The sequence below is a fragment of the Puma concolor genome, chromosome B2 (assembly GCF_028749965.1).
Source record: "Puma concolor isolate L17-30 chromosome B2, mPumCon1.1.hap2, whole genome shotgun sequence".
Classification (NCBI taxonomy): Eukaryota; Metazoa; Chordata; class Mammalia; order Carnivora; family Felidae; genus Puma; species Puma concolor.
Genome location: NC_141671.1, coordinates 137,099,512 through 137,125,757, shown reverse-complemented (window position 1 = coordinate 137,125,757; position 26,246 = coordinate 137,099,512). Strand labels below are relative to the sequence as shown.

General features: G+C 43.2%; 1 protein-coding gene across 3 annotated transcripts in view; it reads left to right on the top strand.

The window, feature by feature from the left end:
* The first annotated feature begins 350 nt into the window (after positions 1-350).
* Positions 351-26,246, top strand: part of LRP11 (LDL receptor related protein 11) — a 52,247-nt gene continuing 26,351 nt past the window's right edge. For 2 of the 3 annotated variants that reach the window (XM_086708109.1, XM_025925896.2), the window contains exons 1-3: positions 351-1,099; positions 7,682-7,839; positions 24,873-25,014. In XM_086708109.1, coding sequence (XP_086564235.1) covers positions 490-1,099; positions 7,682-7,839; positions 24,873-25,014 — 910 coding nt within the window. In that variant the 5' untranslated portion in view covers positions 351-489. Of the gene's footprint in view, positions 1,100-7,681; positions 7,840-24,872; positions 25,081-26,246 lie in introns of all 3 variants that reach the window. The other variant, XM_086708108.1, reaches the window with a different exon arrangement.

Sequence of the window (26,246 nt, the reverse complement as noted above, 5' to 3'; positions counted from 1 at the left end):
ACAGGTCTCTTTCCCGCGCCCTCCCAGCTTGGGAGGAGCCTGCGGTAGGGTGTGGTGGGAGGGGTCAACGCGAGCAAGGGGCGGGGCGGGACCTCGGCGCCGGGGGTGGGGGGCGGGGCTTGACGCGCCTCCGCCCCCGCCGCGGCCACTGTTCACAGCCCGGGTGCTGATCCGGTCCGAGGCCGCCTAGCCGCCTCAGAGTGCGCCCAGGGTCCCGGTCCCGAGGCGCGGGCCCTCCCGGAAGCCTCCAGAAAGGACAAGGAGCGGCGCCCGGCCCGGCTGGCTATGCCTCTCGTTGCTGCGGTTCCCGCCGACGACCGCGCGCCCGCGGCCTCAGGGGCGCAGCCGGGCCCCGGGGAGGCCGCGCTGTGAGGCGCCAGGGCCTAGCGGCCGCCGCGGTCGCGCCGGAGGGGCACGGGGCCCGCGCTCGCCCGCCTTCCTCGCGCTCTGCGGCCCCGCCTCGGCTCGCGGCCTCAGCCGCCGGCCGCCATGGCCTTCGCCGCCGGGGAGAGCGCGGGCTCGGGGCGCAGGCGGCCGCCGCGGCACCGGGCGCTGCGCGGGCTGCTGCTGCTCTGCCTGTGGCTGCCGAGCGGCGGCGCGGCCGGGCCGCCCTCCGCGCCGCTGTCCGAACTGCACGCGCAGCTGTCGGGAGTGGAGCAACTGCTGGAGGAGTTCCGTCGGCAGCTGCAGCAGGAGCGGCCGCAGGAGGAGCTGGAGCTGGAGCTGCGCGCGGGCGGCGGTCCCCAGGAGGGCTGCCCGGGCCCGGGCGGCGGCGGCTACAGCGCCATGCCGGACGCCATCATCCGCACCAAGGACTCCCTCGCGGCCGGCGCCAGCTTCCTGACCGCGCCGGCGGCCGTGCGGGACTGGCGGCAGTGCGTGGCGGCCTGCTGCTCGGAGCCGCGCTGCTCCGTGGCCGTGGTGGAGCTGCCCCGGCGGCCCGCGCCCCCCGCCGCCGCGCTCGGCTGCTACCTCTTCAACTGCACCGCCCGCGGCCGCAGCGTTTGCAAGTTCGCGCTGCACCGCGGCTACAGCAGCTACAGCCTGAGCCGCGCCCTGCAGGGCGCGCAGGAAGACCCGGACGCCTCGCCTCCCATGGGTGAGCACTCCGCGGGAGGCGGCTGGGTCAGACCTCTTCGGTGCGGCCGCCCTCGCACCTGTTGGGTGGCTGCGTCCGGGAGACCCGCTTAGGCAGTACAGCCAAGTGAGAAACGGAACAGCTACGTTCCAAGTTATTTTAGTTCGCGGGCATCCAGAGGAGTGGCTGTGATTTGTCTTATGGATGGTTTCTGAGAAACCTTAGTAGATTGGGCAGAAGAGGGCACCGTGGGCTGCTTCTGGAATTTTTCTAGGCTCGGGGAGGGAGGCTGACCTGAGAGGAGTCACAGAAATTCGATTTAAAGGAGAAAAGCTCGAAGGGGGAAAAAAAAAAGTTTATTTTAGGCCCAGAGGTTTTTTGTAAGTCATGGTTTGTGTCAAGAAATTACAAAAGCAAAATCTAATTAGATGCCAGCTTGCTCATAGCACACCCGTTTCTTAGCTCGGTTCTCACGACTCATGATTCCGTGTGTAGTGATTTTCATCAGACAAAAATGGGAAGGGGAAACTTGGTGTCAGGTATTTTTGAAGTGGATCCAACTGATTCCCATGAACTACAGATCCCTTTTGTAAAGAGGGAAAGGAAGGGATTTGATTTTAGTTGAGAATAAGAAAGTTTAAGGCATGTCCCTTTTTAAAAAGAGCTAATAATGATGCTTTTCATTCTATAGTTTTACTTCCTGCACATGTTCTGAACGAGAGTCAAGGCATATACAGAAGGCACAAGAAAAATTGTAGCCGTTGGAGATTAAGGCCGTTGAGGGAATAAAACCTTGATTGGGCCCAGGTGTGGTTCACTGTGTGTTTGATTCCACTCTGTTGCTCTTTGATTTATAATAACATAATGATACCATTGCAAGATTGGGGCGGGGGGGGGGGGGTAGCCTCAGCTGCTTTGGAAATCTGGAATCTCCCAAGACCTGAAGGTCCAAAGACAAGGGTCTGGGAAACCATATCCACAATGGCCCACCTCCCTTCCCACCTGCACCTCAGAGAAAGCTCAGAACCCGTGTTGGGGTAGCAGACATCAAAGGTCACCCTGTGACTGCTCAGCCTTGAGGCAGACATTGGGAAGAACACCAAAGTGTTCTCCCTGAAGTGGAGGCAGGAAGCACTTTCACTTGGACCCCCACCACCATCACTGAGCCTGCCCCATGGTGTTATACATCCTTCCTCTTGACTCAAACACAGACCAAAAAATCCCAGCAGCAAAGAAACAAAATCCCTTTCCCTTGTTCTCAATGCACATCTGGAAAAAAAACCAACATTGCCACAGGAAGCTTTCTTATAAGCCGGGGGATAATAGAAGGAAAACAAGGAATATGCTCGTGGAAATTAAAAAAAAAAAAAAAAAAAAGTTAGGTTTACTAAGTAGAAGTTTCTGAGTTTGGGAATTCAATTATATAGATGGTCAGGGGTGAATACAGGTGACTGCAGGGTTTGGTCCTCATTCTGGAAAACACTGACATGCTCACACTTCATATCCCCAGCGACATGGAAACTAGAAGGGTGTGCGTAGCTCAGGCCCCAAGGCACCCTCATTCTCTGCAGCTAGGGCAAAGGTTACCTACCCACATGCCCTGTGTTTGCCCTGCCCAGATGCTTAACCGTTTGAAGTTCTTTATGCTTCCGAAACGTCTACGTTTTTCTTTCTTGAATCGTCTCTTTTTTTCGGACTTTTTAAAAAAGTTTATTTTGAGAGAGAGCACGCGTGACTGTGGGAGAGGCCGAGACAAAGGGAGAGAGAGAATCCCAAGCAGGCTCCATACTGTCAGCTCAGAGCCCGATGTGGGGTTTGATCTTACCACCTGTGAGATTATGACCTGGGCCGAAATCAAGAGTCAGATGCTTAACCGACCGAACCGCCCAGGCATCCCTTTTTCTGACTTTTGTGAGCATACAGAGTTGGAAGCCAAAGGAGCATGAAAATGGTTTAGAAAAGCTCTTACAGAGAATTTGTTGGGAGGCCATGTGAGGTGAGTCAAAACGTCATGAAATGGTGAGGGGGTGGTTGGGATGGGATGGCACAAATTTATAGCAGAATCCATCAGCTGTGTTTGTTGCTGATTGAGTTTGGTATTAGGCATTATTATAAGGTCCTTAGACACAGGAACTCATTCTCCTTACAACAGCCAAAGATCTGGGTTCTGTTATAATCTCTCGTGTACTGGAAGGCTTGGGGAGAGAAAGTAACTTGCCCAAAGTCTCGATGCTTGTGAATGTGGAGCTGCGTCATACAAGTGTCACGCAGGAAATATGTGGCAGAGACCATTAAAATAGTCATCCGTTCTTCTAGAATAGTTTTTGTAGGACAGTGATCCATGCTAAAGAAAAAGGAGCAAAAATATTTATTGTGGCATCATTTATAATGGTGAAAAAAATTGATAACAAAGTAGATGTCTATTACGAGAGGTTAAAAATCAAAATGGATGGGGCACATAGATGGCTCAGTCAGTTAAGCATCTGACTTCAGCTCAGGTCATGATCTCACTGTTTCCGAGTTTGAGCCCTGCATCGGGCTCTGTGCTGACAGCTCAGAGCCTGGAGCCTGCTTTGGATTCTGCGTCTCCCTCTCTTTTTCTGCCCCTCCCCCACTCGTGCTCTGTCTCTCTTTTCCTCTCTCTCTCTCTGTCTCTCAAAAATAAATAAACATTAAAAATATTTTTTAAAAATAAAAATGGCAACTGTGAAGTTTATATAGTAACATGGGCAATAATAGAATATATGAGTAAATATTAATAAATAGAACCTATTAATAAGTTAGGTTAATTCAGGATGTAAATTTACATTTCCTGTAACTGGAATACACTTTGGGTACCCCCACAGTATACTTAGAAAGATCTGGGCAGACATCAGAACTGACAGATTTATCATTTGTATCATCTTAGGCAACTTAGCCTCTAAATCATTTCTTCTTGAGTCTGATGCAGCTGATAATACCTACCTCAGAGACTCATGAGAGTTGAGTGACATTATGGCTTACGAGCACTTAGCACTTATGCCACCCAATAAATGGCACCTCTTATTATCATCAGCTCGTATAGAGAAAGACTATAACAGTACACACTAAAAATGATGATAATCAGATTGGGGTTATGAATAATTCTTTCCTGAAGTGTTACAATTAAGAACACACAATGAAAAAAGAAACCACAAAAACCAATCAACCAACCTCATGGATTTTGACACATAGTATCTAAGCCTCTTCCCTGTATCCTGACTTCAAGAGTCCTTTCTAATTCCTCAACCTCCGCTATATCATTTGTGTCCACACAGTACGGATCCAGATTCCAGAACCTCCTCCTTGTCCTTAAGGCTCTGTTTACAGCAGTGTGTTGTAAATCAGATTAGTTAACTGAACAATAATATTATTCTTACCTGTATAAAATGCCACCTTGATAGGCTTCATCAAAATTGGTACGAGTCTTATTTCGCCTCTGTAGATCTTACCAAGTGTGTCTGGTTTTCGAAAGAAATCAATGCTTCCAGAGTACTTAGCATTGCTTTATTATATTTTGATGATGAAAAATGCAGATTTACCTTTGTCATGTTCTTTATCAGCAAGTCAAATATTTTTAAAAATTTTTTAATGTTTTTATTTATTTTTGAGAGAGAGAGAGAGAGAGACAGAGCACGAGTTGGGCAGTGGCAGAGGGAGAGAGGGAGACACAGAATCTGAAGCAGGCTCCAGGCTCTGAGCTGTCAGCACACAGCCTGACACAGGGCTTGAACTCGTGAACCACGAGATCATGACCTGAGCTGAAGTCAGACGCTTAACCAACTGAGCCACCCAGGCAACCCATCAAGTCAAATATTTTTTTAAATGATAGCACACTCCTTTCCTCTTCTTATTGTCGCTTGTTTATTTTTAAGGCCTGTTTCTGGGTAGATAAGCTCTGGCTTATTTTGAAATGCATTATGCAGTGTAACTTTCCTGGACTTGAACTGATGAAGAAATGTATCTCTCTTATTTCAGTTACAATAGCAATCAATGTAGAGGATATGAGGATTTCATTGTGCTTATAAATGGTATCTTAAAGCTTACCTAAAGAAACGTGAACAACTAAAACAATGATTTTTTTTTTTCTTCCAGGAGGGGTAGAATTAATTAGTTTTGTAATATGTGGGGTATTTCAGAACTTACCTGATTTTTCCATCTTAAGTCTTTGTGGTTACATCTTTGAGGGCTTAAAAATATATTAAAGCATTCATTGTTTATATCCTATAGGTTTAGTTTGTTTACTTGTAAACAATACTTTAAAAATAAATTTTCATGCTAATTATAAGGTATTACTGCAAATTATAAGATGCTTTCCAGATTTATAAAGTGATAAACTACTGTGTGGAAAGCAATGGAAACTTCCAGAACCAAAAGAAATATCTGTGTAACACTGTGTAAAATGGCCTATTAGTAATGAAATTGTCACCTCTCTCCTTATCTGGGAGAAGCAGAATAAAGACATAAGACACTGGGTCTTTGCTCAGAGGTGGAAGAAGGCAGAACAAATTTCTTCTTAGGCAAAGGTTGATTGTGTGGCTTATTTAAACCTAAGTTATTAGTCCTCATTCTTTTAAATGACTATAAAAATGGGACTCTTCTCAATAGACAAATGTAACCATTGGCAATAGCAAATGTGCTTATGCCCTGTAAACATGCTCATAAAAAAAAGTCATCTCTTTTTGAGATGAACAGCAGCGTTCTTATTCAGAACAGCCACAGCTCTGAGAGCTGCCCGCCCCTTACAGAAATTCTGTTTCTGGGTATTGGGAGGATCAGTAGAGTAGAAGATAGGACTGGACGAGCAGGTCTCTGAACATCTGAAAAGTCATGGTAACTTGTTGAAGGGTTTTTCTTAAGCATGGAAATGACCCAATCAGATTAGAATTTCAGAAAAGTCATTTTAGCTGCAGTGTGTCAAGAGTGACTACCTGTTATTGCCTAGTGAGAAACCAATAGGATTGCTGCTAGCCCCAGACCTCAGGCCCTGCGACATCTGAATTGGCTCTTAGACATTTGCTTAGGAAGCAACTGGGCTTTGGAGGAAGAGAGCAGTGCCTCAGCAACATCATTCAGCAGAAGTTAAGGAGGAACAAATCCAGGCCAGCATTTGGACAGAGCTTTGGCCCTGGAGTAGGGAGGAAGTAGCAGATACCAAAAAGATATATTATAAGAACCTATAGACTTTTTCCCAGTAGTGTTACTAAGTTTCTTTAAAATATATCGGGGTGAATGAGTGGCTCGGTTGGTTAAGCGTCCTACCTTTGATTTTGGCTCAGGTCATGATCTCAAGGTCGTGGGATCCACCTACATTGACTCTGCACTGGATGTGGGGTCTGCTTAGGATTCTCTCTCCCTCTTCCCCTCTCCCCCACTCACACAGGTATGTTCTCTCCCTCTCTCTCTCTCTCTCTCTCTCTCTCTCTGAAAAAAAAAGAATATATATATATATACACACACACACACACACACACACACACACACATATATGTACATTTGAGTAAGTTTACTAATAAGCTTAAATCAATAAAATATTCATAATTCTGCACTTAGAAATGTTTTCTGTATGCAGCTTCTCCTATCAGTCACAACTGAAGCAGCTACCAGTTATAGATTAGTAGTTAGTGAACGTAGTTAGCCTTAAATTATTTAGTACTATGCCAGATCAAAGGTAAGCATATTTGTTTTGCTATTATACAGAAACTCAGTGTGCCAGCTTCTGTTATAAAAATTAGTTGTTAGAAACCGAATGTTTTCTATTTTCCTAGATGAAAAATTGTTTTCCAGAGAATTGCTAAGTTAAGCTTTATTTTGTGTGAATCGAAGAACTTGCCTTAACTTTCCAAATTTAATATTAGCTTTAAAAAAATTTTTTTAATGTTTATTTATTTTTGAGAGAGAGAGAGAACAAGCAGGGGAGGAGCAGAGAGAGAGGGAGACAGAATCTGAAGCAGACTTCAGGTTCTAAGCTGTCAGCAGAGAGCCTGACGCAGGGCTCAAACCCACAAACCATGAGATTATGACCTGAGCCAAATTCGGACACTTAACTGACTGAGCCACCCAGGCGCCCCAATTTATTTCCTATATATAGAATACTTTATACCTATTTTAAAAACTTGAGGATGAGGAAAAAAATCTATATCAGAGGTGGATGTTTTTCAGATATGTTTCAAAAGTCCTTTTTTAAAAAACATTCATTTAATTGAACCTTGAACTTAAATTATTTATGATTTAAATGAAACTTTGACTCTAGGGAGTAAAACTGCTACTCCAGATTGGATGGCCTACTACTTTGTCTTGTACCCACAATTTTGTCCTAGCTACTGCTAATAGCTGATTCTCCACACCTTCTCTTCGGCATGTGTTAGAGCTAAATTCCATATTCTTAGTAAATTGCTATTTTATTGTTTATTATATAAAGAGAATACATGAAAATCAGTAAGAAAATAGCTTTCAGTTGCTATACATTCTCACACTAGTTGCTTGCTAGACTACATCTATTCTAGCAAACAAGATACTGCTTTAAATACATTGTAAAAAAAAATAGGCGGTCATCTCCTGTGAATTATTTATTTTCTTTCACAGAAAAGGATGAGCCTCCACTCAGCAAGGCTGGACGGGATGTGGTTTTGCACCTGCCTACAGATGGAGTGGTTTTGGACGGCCGTGAGAGCACAGACGACCATGCCATAGTCCAGTATGAGTGGACAATGTTGCTGGGTGACCCATCAGTGGACATGAAGGTAATTCATGATGTCATTGTAATGACACCAAATATTTCCACGAGGTGATCTCTCATAATGTTCTTCCACTCCCGTTTCCAAATTATGAGTAAGCTAGCAGAAGAGCTATAAAATGGAGAAAGCATAAAAGTGGTTGTTGAGGGGCACCTGGGTAACTCAGTCGGTTGAGCGTCTGACTTCGGCTCAGGTCACGATCTCACAGTTTGTGGGTTCGAGCCTCACGTCGGGCTCTGTGCTGACAGCTCAGAGCCTGGAGCCTGTTTTGGATTGTGTGTCTCCCTCTCTCTCTGCTCCTCCCAGGCTTGTGCTCTGTCTCTCTCTCTCTCTCTCTCTCTCTCTCAAAAATAAATAAAAACGTTTTTAAAAAATTTTTTCAAAAAGTGATTGTTGAAAAAGTTGGTTTATTAATATGAACTTACCTTCTACTGAGTAAACAGTGATCCTGATAATTTGTTTTGAAACTTATTCTCATTCCTTTTCTTTTTTTCTTTCTTTCTTTCTTTCTTTCTTTCTTTCTTTCTTTCTTTCTTTCTTTCTTTCTTCCTTTTTGAGAGTGAGAGATTGGGCGTGAGCAGAGGAGAGGGGCAGAGAGAGAGAGAGAGAGAGAGAGAGAGAGAGAGAGAGAATCTTAAGCAGGCCCCATGCTTAGTGTGGAGCCTGACACAGTGCTCGATCCCATGACCCTGGGATTACGACCTGAGCTGAAATCAAGAGTCAGATGCTCAACTGAATGAGCCACCCCGGCTCCCCGAAGCTTTCTCTTTTTTTGCTAATTTTTGGCAAAACACTTGAAGGGAAAAGACTCATGCTTTGTTTTAATGACTCAGGTTACTTTTTCCTTTTTTTATTTTTTATTTCATTACATTTTCAACATTTTTTTTTTTTTACATTTTTTATTTCTTCTTTCCTTAGTTCAAGGTTCAGGCAGAAAATTTGAAAAATATAAAACAATATAAAGAGGAAAATAACAATAGAATACATGAATTTGTCACATGATCCAGAAAGCAGCTATCTCACCTAGCAACGAGGCCTGCTTGAGATAACTGAGTTTGTAAGTGAGGTGAAGAGTGACCTCAGACATTCGGGTTTGGGCACACGCAGCACTGGTTTTCCCCCAGACTTATTGGGCTGAGCAGGAATTGCTACAGATGGGAGTGAGTCACTGGCTCAGTGACGGTCTAAACACAAGAGTCTTTCTGTTGTGTTGTGTTTTGTTTTGTTTTGCCTTGTTTGAGCTGTGGATAACATTAGTCTAAGAAGAACAACATAATGACTGGATATTGTGAAATGATCACAACAATAATTCTAGTTAACATCTCATGGTAACACATTTGTTTTTTGTGATCAGGTCACGATCTCACAGTTCGTGGGTTTGAGCCCCATATCAGGCTCTGTGCTAACAGCTCAGAGCCTGGAGCCTGCTTTGGATTCTGTGTCTCCCTCTCTATGCCCCTCCCCCACTCGTGTTCTGTCTCTGTGTCTCTCAAAAATAAGTAAACATTAAAAAAAAATTTACTCTCAGCGACTTTCCTTTTTTTAAAAGAATTTTTTTAAGTTTATTTATTTATTTTGATAGAGTCAGAGACACAGTGAGTGGCAGAGGGGTAGAGAGAGAGGGAGGGAGAGAATCCCAAGCAGGCTCTGCACTGTAGCACAGAGCCTGAGGTGAGGCTTCAACTCATGAAACTGTGAGATCATAACTCGAGTCGAAATCAGGAGTTGGATGCTTAACTGACTGAGCCACCCAGGCGCCCCTACTCTCAGCGACTTTCAAATATACAGTACCGTATTATTAACTATAGCCACCATGTTGTAATTACCTCCCATGACTTATTCATTTCATCACTTTACTCATTTTGCCCAACCTTCACACCTTGCCTCTTGCAACTACCCATCTATTCTCTGTATATACAAACTCAGTTTTTTCTTTTAATTTTTCTTTAAGTTTATTCATTTATTTTGAGCGGGAGAGAGCAAGAGCACAAGTAGGGGAGGGGCAGAGAGAATGAGAAACAGAATCCCAGGCAGGTTCTGTGCTGTCAGTGCCCAGCCCCATGCGGGGCTCGAACTCAGGAACTGCAAGATCATGACCTGAGCCAAGATCAAGAGTAGGATGTTTAACTGACTGCGCCACCAAGGTGCCCCAAACTCATTTTTTTCATGTTTATTTTATTTATATATATATATATACATATATATATATATATTTTTTTTTTTTTTTGAGAGAGAGAGAGAATGCGAGGGAGAGGCAGAGAGAGAGGGAGACAGAGGATCTGAAGCAGGCTCAGCTCTGACAGCAATGAGCTGGGTGTGGGGCTTGAACTCACTAACCACAAGATCGTGCATGACCTGATCCGAATTTGGATGCTGAACCAACTAAGCTACCCAGGTGTCCTGGAGTTCAGTTTTTTGTTTAGATTCTACATATAAGTGAGGTCATAAGGTATTTGTCTTTCTCTGACTTATTTCACTCAGAATAATAACTTCCAGGTCTATTCATGTTGTCACAAATGGCAAAATTCTTTTTTATGGCAGAATATTTGTATACCACTGTTTTTTTATCCATTCATCTGTCAATGGACGTTTAGGTTATTTCTTTATCTTGGCTATTGTAAATAATGCTGCAGTGAACACGGGGGCGCATATGTCTTCTCAAGTTAGTGTTCTTGCTTCCTTGAAATTAATACCCAGAAATGGAATTGCTGGGTCCATAAAAGGCATCCTGAGTTGTGAGACTAGTCGCTTTTTATTAACTCTTTCAAGACCCTTCCTAGATAGCAATATTTCCTGGCTTAGTCAAATAAACTTTGTCCAAACCACTTTAGTTAGAGGAGGCACAAAAAGTCAATATTGGTTTGCTAGAGCTGCCGTAACAAAATACCACAGCCTGGGTGGCTTAACCAACAGAAATTTCGCCCAGTCCTGGAGGCTAGAAGTCCGAGATCAAAGTGTCAGCAGGGCTGGCTTCTTCGAAGGCCTCTCTCCTTGACCTGCAGTTAGCTGTCAACTGCTTCCTCTGTCTTCCAGGGTCTTCCCTCTGTGGGGAAGCACTGATTTTATTCTGTTGGAACAAAACCAAAAACGATAATCAGCTAGTCCTTCAAGACTGATTTAAGTCCATTATTTAGTCAACAATTATATAGTCGTAGACTTGCCCGGACCCTTGGTCAGCATCTTACCCTGCTTCCCACCCATAGAGGAGCCCCCACCATCACATCCCTTCCAGTGGTCATCCGCTCTCTGCCTGATTTTTCCCGAGGTGAAAGCTTACTAGTTCACATCATGTCCTGTGACATCTTCCATCAGCTCTAGTTATTAGGGAAGTGGGATGTGCCTCCTCTTACATCTGTGCCCTGGTGCTGGATCTTCTCTTTGGAAAAGCACTGAATGCATCTTCTTTTTATTCTGTGTATCAGCCACTTACAATTTTGAAAAAAATGAACGTCGACCACTTGGAATGCTCTTCTCAGAATTCAACGCTCTCAGTCTTTCAGATTGTTCCTCATCAGTTGATTTTTCAGATTTCACATTTACCATTCAGCATCTTCTGGATTTTCTCAAGACTGTTCCATGCCCTTCTTAAAATCTGACACCCCTATGAATTCCATATGTAAACTGTGGTTCTTCCTGACACAGACTATCACCTCCTGTGATTCAGGCATTGTCTCTACTTGTATTGATGAAGCTTAATTTATATAAGCTATTTTAGTGGCTGCTTCACACAATAGATTCATGTTGAGTTTTCCATTAGCAGGATTACCTAAACCTGCTTCATCTTTCCGCATGAACTGCTGTCCTGATAGCCTCCCCATCCCGTGTTTGTGTAATTGATTTACTGAACCTGAGTACAGGACCTTATGTTTATCCTTTTACATCCGAGTCTTTTGGTTTTCATCTACAACAGAAATAATTTTGAACTTTAAGTGTCATCCAGCATATTTATTATCCTCCAATGCATTGTGTCAGCTGCAAAATTAATATCTTTATTGCTTTGATCAGAAAAGGTACATGGACAAGCCATTGATTATACCACTAGAGAGCTCCCTTGAGATGGACACTGACTGTTAATTGGCACTTCTGGGACATATCTGTTCCAGCAGCTATAAATCTTCCTCCATTATCATCTAGCTTCGTGTCTTTGCTATTAAAAGCTTTATTCTGTAAGCAATGAATTGCATAGATGAGTGCTGAATAAAAATACTGCTGATGATTCAGTATTAATTTACTGAAGATATTTATGAAGAAGTAACAAAATTAGGCACTCCTTGTGGGCTTTTAGGGCTGACTGCTCTGCCATCAAGAGGAAAATGTGGACCAATTCCCCAGCCAAGTGTATAATGTATTGGCAGATGGATCTAAAGTTATAAAACCATAACCCAAAAGTGACAAAGTTTACAAGAAAAGAGCTATTTGCTACCAAACGGACCATCTTATAATGGTGTACATGGATGAATGCTCTCAAAAGTAAATTCTTACCCTACTATGACTTCATCATAATAAAGGCGCCATTAATTGAGCCCCCCACTCAGTGCCAGGCAGTGTAGACCTATCTGTAATCCTCAGAATAACCTCACAAGAAGGCACATCCCCACCTTGTGGGTGAAAATTGTAATAAAATATGGTGAAAGACTGAAATGGCAAGAGATGACTTAGCGCCTCTCAGTGGAGTGATAGGGGCTGCGGAGCAGATCCTTCAGGGTCGCCATTGGTACATTGTAGAAAACAGAGGGTGGGGCTCTCAGGTCATGACCTCACGGTTTGTGAGATCGACCCCGCTGACAGTGCAGACCCTCCCTGGGATTCTCTCTCTCTCTCTCTCTCTCTCTCTCTCTCTCTCTCTCTCTCTCTCCCCCCTCCCTCCCTCCCTCCCAACCTCTCAAACATTAAAGAAAGAAAAGAGGTGGGAATGAGAATTATTCTTGTCCATTAAAATGCAAATAAAGTTTTCATATAGAGATAAAATTGATTTCTGCCCTGTGGAAAAGTGGATTTCAAGCATGACATTTTAACACCCGAAGGTATTAATCTGTTAAGACATTCATTTTGGTGACTAATAGTTACTAACAGCAAACTTGTTTCAGCTTTGCATCTCCTGGCAACTTCACTTAAGCATTCATGACTCCTTGTATCTTCCTGTTCTTCAGATTCGCCTTTGAAGCTGTGGGATGCTTTATTGGTTTTCTCTTTAATTAGAGAGAGCTAAGTAAAATCTTTGATGCAGGTTCATATTAGATTTGTGTGAGATCTTAACACATATTCATACCCGAGAATAAGATACACAGGTATTTTCAGGCCATTGTGGAATTATACTTTGCTTACAATGCACCCGAGTGAGAGGTTTTTAAAAGTCTCTGATTTCAGAGTGATTCATTTCCTTCCAAAATTAAATATGTACATAAGAACAACAACAATGAAGATTTGTGTGAGAGTCATAGTTTAAACATTTTGAGAATTTTCCTTTAACAGTAATGAACATCCTTCAGGGGCCATCCCACGGATCCCTTTGACTTGGGCGGCCTGATTTTACACCCCACAATTTCTTTTCTCAAGTTTACTTTGTCTATTAGTCTCTACACAGGTGTGGGGCCCAAACTCACGACCCCAAGATCAAGAGTCAGTGCTCTTCCGACTGAGCCATCCAGGCACCCCTATACCCCAAAACTTCTGACAGAAAAATTGGGACTCTCAAGTCAAATTCTTTTCTGAGAATGGGATCCAGCTGACTGGAATGTTAATGCAGTCGTCCTTCAAGCTGCAAAATGGGGCTCACTTGGAAGGCTAGCACAGTAAAACAGTTAAGTTAAAACCCAATGTGGGATACACTTGTTCTTATGCCCCTGACCATTCCTACCCCTCTAGGGCCCTCGCTGGCCAGGCTTTCCACTGGGTGCCTCTTCTGGACTCCTCCTCTCTCCTTCCGTCTTCCCTGTTCTCCATCTGCACAGGCTCCTTAACTCCTTCTCTCATTAGAGAGAAGCTTTGAGTAAAGGCCTGGTGGGGGGGGGGGGGGTGGGTAGAAGTGTCAGCCCTCCCTTTGTCTTGAAATACCTTAACACTAGGTTGTAGGACTATCTTTTCACGTCCAAAAGACCCATTCAGGTATTCACAAAACAACAAAAACCAACTAGGTCCTTATTGTAAGAGAGGAATTATTTCTGCCAACTTAATAATAAAAAAACTTAGTCTAAGTATTTTTAGTACTTAGCGTGTGTATTCAGTGCTATACTAAGCAGTTTACTTTGACTAAACATATGGGAAAGCTTATGTTCCTGGCTTGGTTTCTTCATTTATGAAAAAAGAATAGGAAAGATGATTGGTCAGAACGAAGAGTCTACCCGCTGGACTTTAAAGTTACATGTTTTGGGGCGCCTGGGTGGCTCAGTCGGTTAAGTGTCCGACTTCGCTCAGGTCATGATCTCGCGGTCCGTGGGTTCGAGCCCCGCGTTGGGCTTTGTGCTGACAGCTCAGAGCCTGGAGCCTGTTTCGGATTCTGTGTCTTCCTCTCTCTCTGACCCTTCACCGCTCATGCTCTCTGTCTCAAAAATAAATAAACGTTAAAATAAATAAATAAATAAATAAATAAATAAATAAATAAATAAAATAAAATAAAGTTACATGTTTTCTGCCCTTGAACAGGATATTCTATATCTGCTTAACTGAATATTAATCTGTAATACAAAATGCAAATACAAAAGGACGCATTTTCTTAAATGCAAAAGGACACATTTTTTTAGGCAGCCCATTAGATGACACTGAGTTCACGATTATTCAATGCAATACATTTTTTTTCAACATAAGACATTTAAATCTGAAGTCAAAAGTAAAATATGACATTTAGGAACAGGATACAGAGTACAAGGATGTTCAAATGATTTTAGAATAACTAAATGACCTTAGAATATCACATGTAACGGAAGTTTACTAAAGAATGGATATGGTTTGGGGACTTCTGGGTGGCTCAGTCAGTTGAGCATCCAACTCTTGATTTCTGCTCAAGTCATGATCTCACAGTTTGTGGGATTGAGCCCCATGTCAGGCTCTGCGCTGACAGCACAGTGCCTGCTTGGGGTCCTCTCTCTCCCTCTCTTTGTGTCCCTCCCCTGCTTGCACACATACTCTCTCAAAATAAATGAATAAACTTAAAAAAAAAAAAAAAAGAATGGATATCGCTTACATCAATAACTTCATTATGAAATTAAAACCATTTGCACACTGGCTTGCCTGCTGCACATAATTAATTTTTGAAAATAGATTATCATCTAAATTGGGACCTATTGAGGGGAGGGGGAAAGGAGGTGGTATTCCCAAATCTTTATTTTTATTTATTTATTTATTTATTTATTTATTTATTTATTTATTTTTGCGAGAGCAGAAGTGGGGGAGGAGTAAAGAGAGGAGAACAGAGGATCTGAAGCGGGCTCTGTGCTGACAGCAGCAGGCCTGACATGGGGCTTGAACTCACGAACCATGATATCATGACCTGAGCTGAAGTCGGATGCTCAAGGGAGGTGGTATTCCTAATTACACCAGGACCACAGAGGAAAATTGGAACATGGGTCCTTCTTGATAAAATCCAAGTTTCTTGAGACGGGATGGTCGATATGGGATCTCCCAATTAGACTCATTTTTAAACCACCCCCAACAGATAAAAATGGTATTTTATAACTCAACCTTAGAGTAAAGGTTTCCAAGAATATGAATATAAATAGAAACAAGACTTGACTTTTTGGTCATAGGGCAAGAGAGCACAAAATAATTGTTGAATTTCAAATTGCATTCTGTCTCCTTGTATAGGAACCGTTTTGTCACTTACTCCTCCTCAGTCAGATTTCCTGAGATATGATTTGGGTCAGTACTGAAAATGCTCACAAAAGGAATGAATCGTTACGTGTTAAGGAGATGACTTAAAAGCCTATTGAAAGATTTTATAAAAATTTAGCAAGGATTTTCAAGACAGCCTGCAGTTGTCAAACCAATACCCAAGTTTCCAGAGGACCTACTGTGGTCTTAAAGATTAAACACTAACTGTGTCCATAGTCTTCTGTTTTCTACATGTCTTCCTTGATGTGTAGAAAGAAATACATAAAATCTGTAATATCACAACAGAATTTATAACACTGAGGAGGGATTTCTTTAGAAGTATTTTCAGTGAGGGAAGGAACAATGAGCTGAAGAGGGATTTTACTGCCCACAGATGCTTCCAGAAGGCCCTGTCTCCCTTCTCATTCCTTGCTCCCTCCCTCCTTCCTTTATTCCTTGATATTTTTTCCCTTTCTCTCTTAAAGCTTAGAACTGTGACAATACTTACGAGGATTCTAATAATACTTGCTAATTAATTGCTTCTGTCTCTCTCTCTCTCTCTCTTGTTAAGTAATTGACTGCTTAGCTAATCTTTCCAAAAGTGCTCTTACAGCCCCAAGATCTGTATCATCCTTAGCGTGGCCAGCAGAACATTGCTCAGCACTCTGGTCTCATACAGATACTGCAAAGAGCTGTTATGTGTCGTCTGACAATTTCTTTGCCCCCCATCAAAGGAGATCCTAGGCACACATAAGTATTATTATTTCTTGGCTATTGGAGAATTTCTAGTCTTCAGAAAAACAAAATGTAAATCACTTCAATAAAAGTTATCCCAGACATCCTAGGCCTCTGGTGGGAGTGGGCAGAGTGATGGAGAGGAAGCTGTTTCTTTTTTTTTTTTTTTTTTTCAACGTTTATTTATTTTTGGGACAGAGAGAGACAGAGCATGAACGGGGGAGGGGCAGAGAGAGAGGGAGACACAGAATCGGAAACAGGCTCCAGGCTCCGAGCCATCAGCCCAGAGCCTGACGTGGGGCTCGAACTCACGGACCGTGAGATCGTGACCTGGCTGAAGTCGGACGCTTAACCGACTGCGCCACCCAGGCGCCCCGATGTTTCTACATTTGAAAAAGAGAAAAATGGTCATTGGGTACCTGAGAAAACTTCGTATCAACTTCATCTATTTCCTTCCTCCTTCAAGTGAGCCAATTTGTCATGAATGAAAGACATCAAACAAGTAAAACTTCTGACAGAGCATCTGCTTGACTGTGGTTTTTGAATCCTAGCTCTACTACTTCTTGTGTGGGAGACCTTGGCGGATGATTTAAACCACTTACAAGATGAAAGGAACAGGAGCCCTTTCAAGGCATTATTATTGTGGTCAAATAAGGTTGTGCAAGTAAGGCCCCCGGAGCAGTGAGCAGCACATAGCAAACATTCAAGCATGATGATACTATTCAATGTATCATGAGATTATTTTTCCTTCCATGGTATTCACACCACTCTTGATAGTCTTGTCTTACACCCAGCAAGACTGTGTTGCTGCCTGGGTGCTGTTCTTTTAGAGATTCTCCCAAGGAAGCCCAAACCCCAAATACTCCATGTGCTCACCAGCGCACAAAAAGCCTTCAACAGGGAGCAAATACTCACTCCTCAAATGTCTGAAGAGGCAACGCTTCAGACTCTGATCTGAGGCCAGAAAGGACTTTGATAAAAGGAACAATTTTGGGGCACCTGGGTGGCTCAGTCGGTTGAGCGTCCGACTTCGGCTCAGGTCACGATCTCACGGCTCGTGAGTTCGAGCCCTGTGTCGGGCTCTGTGCTGACAGCTTGGAGCCTGGAGCCTGCTTCATATTCTGGGTCTCCTTCTCTCTCTCTGCCCTCTCCTGCTCATGCTGTCTCTCTCTGTCTCTCAAAAATAAATAAAATAAACATTAAAAAAAAATTTTTTTTTAATTTAAAACGAGCAATTTTGACACTGAGAAAGCCAGAGGGCTAGGCGTTTCCTGGGAGTGAGAACAAAAGCAGGAGAAGAGAAGCGAAACATACCACGTTCCAAAGAACTGAAACAAGGCTGAACTGCCTCAAAATTTCAACAACATCCGTGCACCTCAGCCCTCCCATTCACCCAAATCTTCGAATAAGGGACAGAAAGTAATGGCAGCCCACAGGGCATTTTCCAGACAGAGACGATTCCCCATACGGATTTCCTAAGTAACACCTGGGGATAAATTGGTGCCCATGAATGCATATTCCATTGTGGTTTTGAGGATTTCTTTGTGAGTGTCTTGCTTCAAAAATGAAGAATGAAGACAGGAGAAAAAAACCAGTGAATCCTAGAACTTACTGCTCTGATTAAGGGGGAAGACACTTCAGAGCATGCAAGATGGGGATAGTTCGTACCTGTTGTGTTTCAGCGTCAGCCATGAGCCTAAATGTAGCCTGCCCTGACTTAAGTGGGAATTCTTTTTACATTATAGCTCAAGGGCTTGAATATTTAATTGCAGTTTTTTTTTCTTTAAGAAAATTACTTATAATATTACTTACTATATTACTTATTATATAATTACTTGTAATTATCATTATAAGGAAATGAAAAATAATCTCCCTGGGGAAGAAAAAGTATGTAATTCAGGAAAAATAAATCTGGGTAAACTGAACTAAGAAAGATCTATTCCAGAAAGGGCAGAAGCTTTGAAGTTCTTTGCCTGTTCAGAAACAAACACACAACTTCCCAGACAATAATTGACAAGCCAGTAGGATTCCAGAATCACAGGAGTTGACAGTCAATCTGTGTGCTTCTGGTCAAACGGGGTTTAAACCTGATTTACTGTAATCTACTTTTTTTAGACCATGACAGCTGGCCAGTCTGTATATAAACTGTGCCTGGGTTCTTTCTAAGAAATGGTTCTTGGAATAAGGACCTTGGAAGGCCTGAATCTGCTGACCGAGATTGGAGTGGCTGTGCATATGGAATTTATAAATGGCCTGGATTCAAACCCAGTTTTGCCAATTCCCTAGCCGGGTGAACCTGGGAAAATTATTCCATTCTTTAAGCTTCAGCTTCCTCAATTGTAAAGAGGATGATACAACCTGATAGAGTTTCAGTAAGGGATGAAAATAGGAAAACACAAATAAAGCACTTAGCATATTTCAGAGCATAAAATGAGCATTCCCGGAGGGGCACCTGGGTGGCTCAGTGGGTTGAGCTCTTGGTTTCAGCTCAGGTCATGACCTCACAGTTCATGGGATCAAGCCCCATGTCAGGCTCTGTGCTGACAGCGTGGAGCCTGCTTGGGATTTTCTCTCTTCCTCTCTCTCTGCCCTTCCCCTGCTCAAGTGTGCTCTCTCTCTCTCTCTCTCTCTCTCTGTCTCTCAAAATAAATAAATAAACATTTTAAACAATGAGCACTCCAGGAGAGGAAAACTATTACAGTTTTATCTAAATACCTTGGGATGTAAATATTGGGCTATTTTGACCAATACATTAACTGAATTACTAACAGAATAGATTCACTCACTTGTATATAAACAAAAAGTTATGAGGGCCTTTCAAAGGCAAGAAGCAAGGGAGTAAGGCACTGTGAAAAACTTGTAGGGAATATTGCCCTCAAGTAACTTGACACTGGTTGAGATTAGATATGCACCTAAATAACAAAAATACCAAGTAGAAAGTGGCAAGACTAGGGTGCCTAGTTGGCTCAGTTGGTCGAGTGTCCACCTTCAGCTTGGGTCATGATGATCTCGCAGTTCATGAGTTCAAGCCCCACATTGGGCTCGCTGCTGTGAGCTCAGAGCCCGCTTCAAATCCTCTGTCCCCTTTCTACCCCTTCCCCACTTGCCCTCTCTCACAAGTAAACATTTAAAAAAAAAAAAGTGGCAAGGCTATAAAAGAATGTGGATAAAGTGCTACTGGGGTTCAAAGGAAGGAGAGATTATAATCTCATTGAGAGAAGTCAGAGAGGACTTTGCAGATGAGGGCCCTGTGGTATATGTCTCTATAACCTGAATATTTTGATAATAGGATAGGACTTACAAAAGTCTTATTGACTTGAAAAGATGCACATTGTATGGTGCAAAAATTTTGGACATGTCTGAGAGCATTCAAATTCAATGTGTATTCTCTGATATGGTAACTTAGGGCCATAAAATCACTATCCAGTTAAAATGAGAATCAGCTTTGGCTTTACCCAGAGGATAGATAGTTGGCCATTTGCCCACTGGTCTGTACAATAACATACTTTTACTTTTCTTTCTAAAAAACAGTACAGAGGAGAGTGCCTGGGTGGCTTAGTCAGTAGAGCATGAATCTCTTGATCTAGGGGTTGTAAATTCAAGCCCCATGTTGGGTGTAGAGATTACATTAGAGAAAAAAGGAAAGAGAAGAGAAGAGAAGAGAAGAGAAGAGAAGAGAAGAGAAGAGAAGAGAAGAGAAGAGAGAAGAAAAGAAAAGAAGGAAAGAAGGATTCAGAGAGATCTTGTCTACACTTTACCCACATCTTGCCACACCAAGATATCGTATTGATCTTCCCTAGACTCGAAAGGAGAGAAGGGCAGTAAGAGAAGAAACAACAGGGAAGCAGTACTAATCTTTTGTCTGTAGAAACTCTGCATTATGGCCAGATGTCAAGAAAATTGGCTCATGTGCTCAGGGAATGTTGTCCTACTCTTGGTGGGAACAATGAGAACTTTTGTCTTATTCTCTTTCTCCTCTGCCATATATATTTTTTATCCTGACACTTAGGAAATGTTTGTAAAATCCTTTCCAATGTCAAATAAACATGAGATATGGAAGGATCACCTGGATGCTTGAAGTTCGGAAACCATTCTAAATATTCTAAATACCTGATTTCAAGGAAAGACACCTTTTGTTAACTAAATGAATAAAAAGGCCAAGGAGAGGATATTAACGTGAATAGATCTAAATTTAAGCTCATCCAGGACTTTGAAGGTTATTACCATGACCTTGATCTGGATCAGTGTTCCCTGCAGCAGAGAGGAGGTGCCTAGGAAGGCAGAGAGAGGCATCCACAGCCCAGGTGGACAATTGCCCTCTTAGATAGTGGATGCCTGTCCTTCCAGCCCAGCATTGAAAAGAAACTTCCCGTGGTCCCTGGATGGCTCAGTCGGGTAAGTGTCTGACTCTTGATTTCAGCTCAGGTCATGATCTCATCAATTGTGAGATTGAGCCCCACATCGGGCTCTGAGGTGAGTGTGCAGAACCTGCTTGGGATTCTCTCTCCTCTCATGTAGCTGGGCAGCAAACCTCTCAGCTGCCGGCTTTCTGCAGTCTTAAGTCTGCAGGCAGACCCGCTGTGACAAAGCTTCTCCCCTCATAGCACCTTACTCCCTTACTCAAGGCTGCAAGGCTCAGTCAACACATTCCAGCATGGCCATCAGCTGCCACCATGTACCCATGTGTTCTAAGTCCCGGAACTAGTGGTCTTATCTATTACACCACTGCGACCTAGGAAGGCCTGCCTGATGCCGAGCCAGAGTTGGAGAGAGTGAGAGTCTGTCACCAGCGGCAACCTTACGGCCTCTTGCCCCCTGCAGTCATTGGCGCCCCTTGGTTCAGCCTCACACTCCTCCGGCCATAGGGAGAGGTTATAACTCACCCTTCCCTTGCAATCATGTGGACAGGGGTGGAAGCGAAAGTTTCCAGAATAAAGGGATACCAGTCCCAGTCCCACTGGAGTGCAGGTCTCTTGACCCCTGCAGTGACTCAGGCTAGAGACAGGGTGGGCTCAGACCAGGATGGTGACAATGGACCTGATGAGAAGCGCTTAAATTCGAGATGCGTTTGGATATGGAATGTGAAAGAAAAGGGGGGTTTGGTATGACCCTGAGTCCCAAGCCACAGTTTTTGTCTCATTTTAAATCTCACTCGTCTGAATCTCTGATGTTCTCTCCTTGTTCTCAGACATCGAGAACCCTCTTGTTTCTGAGGATCAGTTGCCTGCTCCAGACTCTCACATTCTCTTGTCATCTTCAGTTTTCTCTCTGCATGGCCTTTAGGTAGTGTTGTAGTTCTCACATAAGTGGACCCCACTTAATAAGAATAAGTTTGATATTCTCTTGTTGTAGTTGGGCCTGAAGATCATGTAACAGTGTGGCGGTGAAAACTGCTTAACATCTCTTTGAAATACACAACGAAGGACTGGCTTGCTTCTTTGCCAGCTCTCCAGCTTACAGCTTTTGCAAGGAGAGTGATGGGACCACTTATTGACGGTTTTACACCTGGACATCTCGATTCTGTCTCTGTCTCAGTGAGTGAGAGTCACGTTATTGAGATTTCATTTTCCTGTCTGTAAAAACAGGGTTATTCAGCTTGAGATGAGAACTAACCAATGGAGACAGTTAGTTACATTTAAGCATTTACTACGTTATGCCCTTTCGATATTTAAAAAACTAAACTTGTATTTTATATTTAAAACTTATATGTAAGCCCCACATTAAGCTCTCTTTACATAGTTATCTCATTTGATGCTTACAAGGTAAGTGCCATTATTATTTCCACTTTACAGATGAAGAAACTGAGGCTTAAATAGGTTAAGTGGCTTGTACAAGGTCACAGAGCTGGCACGCAGTAGAGCTGGCATTCAGCTCTGTTGGATGCCAGACTCCGTGCTCTTAACCACTTCACCCACGTTTCTTGCAGTGTCATTGGTGAATCATCTGGATGTGCCTGTTGTGTGCAAATTCCCAGATCCCACTCTCAGACCCACTGACTCAGACTCCGAGGCTGGGCTGAGAAACCTGTACTTAACAGGAGCTCTGGGTGATTGATTATTGATACAACTGTATCTCCTTGCATTGCCCCCTAAAGTGATCGTAAAGCATTCTGTTCTTGTGCATATATAGTTCTGACAAAGCCTCCAAGCCAAAATTATGTGCAGGGATCTAAATTCTAGGATTTCATAAATACAAACAAGCAGCTAATAGTTCTTTTTTTTTATTTTTTAATTTTATTTTTTATTTTTTAAGATTTACATCCAAATTAGTTAGCATATAGTGCAACAATGATTCCAGGAGTAGGTTCCTTAGTGCCCCTGACCCATTCAGCCCATCCCCCCTCCCACACCCCTCCAGCAACCCTCAGTTTGTTCTCCATATTTGTGACTCTCTTATGTTTTGTCCCCCTCCCTGTTTTTATATTATTTTTGTTTCCCTTCCCTTATGTTCCTCTGTTTTGTCTCTTAAAGTCCTCGTATGAGTGAAGTCATATGATTTTTGTCTTTCTCTGATTAATTTCACTTAGCATAATACCATCCAGTTCCATCCACATAGTTGCAAATGGCAAGGTTTCATTCTTTTTGATTGCTGAGTAATACTCCATTGTGTGTGCGTGTGCGTGTGTGTGTGTGTGTGTGTATATATATATATATATATATATATACCACATCTTCTTTATCCGTTCATCCATCGATGGACATTTGGGCTCTTTCCATACTTTGGCTATTGTTGATGGTGCTGCTATAAACATGGGGGTGCATGTGTCCCTTCGAAACAGCACACCTGTAATCCCACAGATAAATGCCTAGTAGTGTAATTGCTGGGTTGTAGGGTAGTTCTATTTTTAGTTTTTTGAGGAACCTCCATACTGTTTTCCAGAGTGGCTGCACCAGCTTGCATTCCCAGCAGCTGATAGTTCTAATAGGGCAACTCTCTGTACTCTTAAGTCTGGTAATGCATCAATGTAATGAACCATGTAATGGTCAGAATTCATTTGTAGTGAATATCCAGACTAGTTCATTTAAGCAAAAAGGGATTTTTTCCTAGAAAATAGGACATTCAGCCATTATAGTATCTTTGAGAGAGCTGAAAAATATAGTAGTTGGATTGAGCATCCAAAAATGACTCCCAAGATGACAACGTAGTACTGACCCCAGAAGCTATCATTCTTGCCATGATTGGGAGACTGCCTGAAAAATGGCAGAGGAGAATGGGGGGTCAAGACGGGACCCTGGGTTTAGGGAGTAAGCAGAAGTGAAGTCCATCATGGTGATCATCAAGGAATAGCCAGGGAATTCAGGCACAGAAACAGAAGCCAGGGAAGTCGAGAGTTCCAGAAGCCAGGAGTGGCTAACTTTGTAAAATACAGTAGGACAGCCAGTGGAGGGGGAGTGGGAGGAGGCAAGGCTAACAAGTCTCATTGACCTTGACAACTTGGTGATCTTTGCTAGATCAGCTAATGAGTTTTTCCAGCAGTTTCAGGGGAATGGTGAGGAAAGAAATCAGATGGGTGGGATAAAGAATAAATGGGAAATGAGCAAATGGAAGCAGCAAGTGCGGCATGAACAAGGCTTTGAAAGGTAAGTTGAAATGGGAAGGAGATAAGATTGTATGGCTGGGATGATCTTGGACTATAGGGTTTTTTGTTTGCTGTTGTTTGGTTTGGTTTTTTTGGGTAGAGAGAAACTTGAGCATAGTGATAGCAGAGGCATTTGAAAGAGAAATTACTTGATGGTCAGTGTTCCAAAGGTCATAGGGGCACCTAGGTGGGTCAGTTGGTTGAGCATCTGACTTCGGCTCAGGTCACGATCTTACAGTCCGCGGGTTCAGGCCCCTCGTCGGGCTCTGTGCTGCCAGCTTGGAGCCTGGAGCCTGCTTCGGATTCTATGTCTCTCTCTCTCTCTGCCCCTCCCCCACTCATGCTCTGTCTCTCTCTCTGTCAAAAATAAATAAACATTGAAAAATTAAAAAAAAAAAGGTCATAGAGGGAAGGGGTCAAGGCCTAGATGGGGGAGTTGGCCTGGAGTGCGGGAGGGACAGCTCATCTTATTATGGCTGGGGGAAAGTAGCTGACAGCAGATACAGATACAGGTGCGTTCCCAGCATAGGAATGAGTGGTAGAAACATAATCATGGCCATAATTATGTCTTAATTTTCTTCTCAAAGTAGATGAGGTCACCTGCTGAGAAGGAAGGGACTAGATACTGGGTGTGGAGCTTGGAGAGTTACAGGTTTGGAACATCAACTGCTAAGGACAAGTGAAAGACTATTGTTAGTCAAGGAGATTGTCAGCCCAGATAAAATTGAGAATTGTGAGTTCAGAGTAGGGCAACCTGCCCAAATGGTGCATGCTTTAGGATTTCCCTTCCTTGGCCAGGAGTGGACAGGTGGGACATGGGACTGTTCCAGGGGTAATGCTGATTTCCAGTTCAGGATGATACTGGACTCTGTGCCTCAGATCTCCTAACTATATGTGCTGTTTCCTGTTTGGGTGTCAGGTACCTCAGTCAGGAACCCTGAAGCTGTCCCATTTACGGGAAGGAACATATACCTTTCAGCTCACTGTGATGGACACTGCTGGACAGAGAAGCTCTGACAACGTCTCAGTGACAGTGCTGCCCATGACCTTCTCCACAGGAGGTGAGAGGAAAGTCCTTCCTTTGCATTCACAACGGTCGACAGAAACCAGCTACTTACAGAAAGATGGTATTGGATTAGCATTTTATATTCTTAAATTTTTTTTAACGTTTATTCATTTTTTGATAGAGACAGAGTGTGAGTGGCGGGGGGGGGGGGGCGCAGAGAGAGAGGGAGACACAGAATCCGAAGCAGGTTCCAGGCTCTGAGCTGTCAGCACAGAGCCCGACATGGGGCTCGAACTCACAGACCGTGAGATCATGACCTGAGCCGAAGTCAGACGCCTAACCGACTGAGTCACCCAGGGGCCCCCACAACTGTTTACTTCTTAATTTTAACCAGAAATTAAGGTTTTTAAGGGTTAAGAATTCTAATATAAAGCTTAATAATGTTAAATAGTTTAAAATACGTTTATTTAAAAAAAAAACTTTTTTTAATGTTTATTTCTGAGACAGAGAGACAGAGCGTGAGTGGGGGAGGGGCAGAGAGAGAGGGAGACACAGAATCCGAAGCAGGCTCCAGGCTCTGAGCTGTCAACACAGAGCCCGATGCAGGGCTCAAACTCACGGACCATGAGATCATGACCTGAGCCAAAGTCGGATGCCCAACCAACTGAGCCACCCAGATGCCCCAGCAGTTTATATTCTGACTTCATTCCATGGGCTCTTCCATTCCATTTTTGGTTGTTGTTGAATTAAGAGTCTTTTCTAAACATATGACAATTTAAAACAAATTAAAATTTATAAAGTGCATGTGTCAATTTAAAAGGACTATTTAGGGACGCCTGGGTGGCTCCGTCGGTTAAGTGTTCGACTTTGGCTGAGGTCATGATCTCACAGTTTGTGAGTTTGATCCCTACGTCGGGCTCTGTGCTGACAGCTCAGAGACTGGAGCCTGCTCTTTCTGCCCCTCTCAAAAATAAACATTAAAAAAAATAAAATTAAAAAAAAAAACCATAAAAGGACTATTTAGCTCTTTCTGCCCACAGGTCCTGTCCCCATGCTTTAATAAAAACACTATTGGGGCGCCTGGGTGGCTCAGTCGGTTAAGCATCTGACTTCGGCTCAGGTCATGATCTCACAGTCCGTATGTTTGAGCCCCACGTCGGGCTCTGTGCTGACAGCTCAGAGCCTGGAACCTGCTTCAGATTCTGTGTCTCCCCCTCTCTCTCTGCCCCTCCCCTGTTCATGTTCTATCTGTCTCTGTCTCAAAAATAAATAAAAACATTAAAAAAA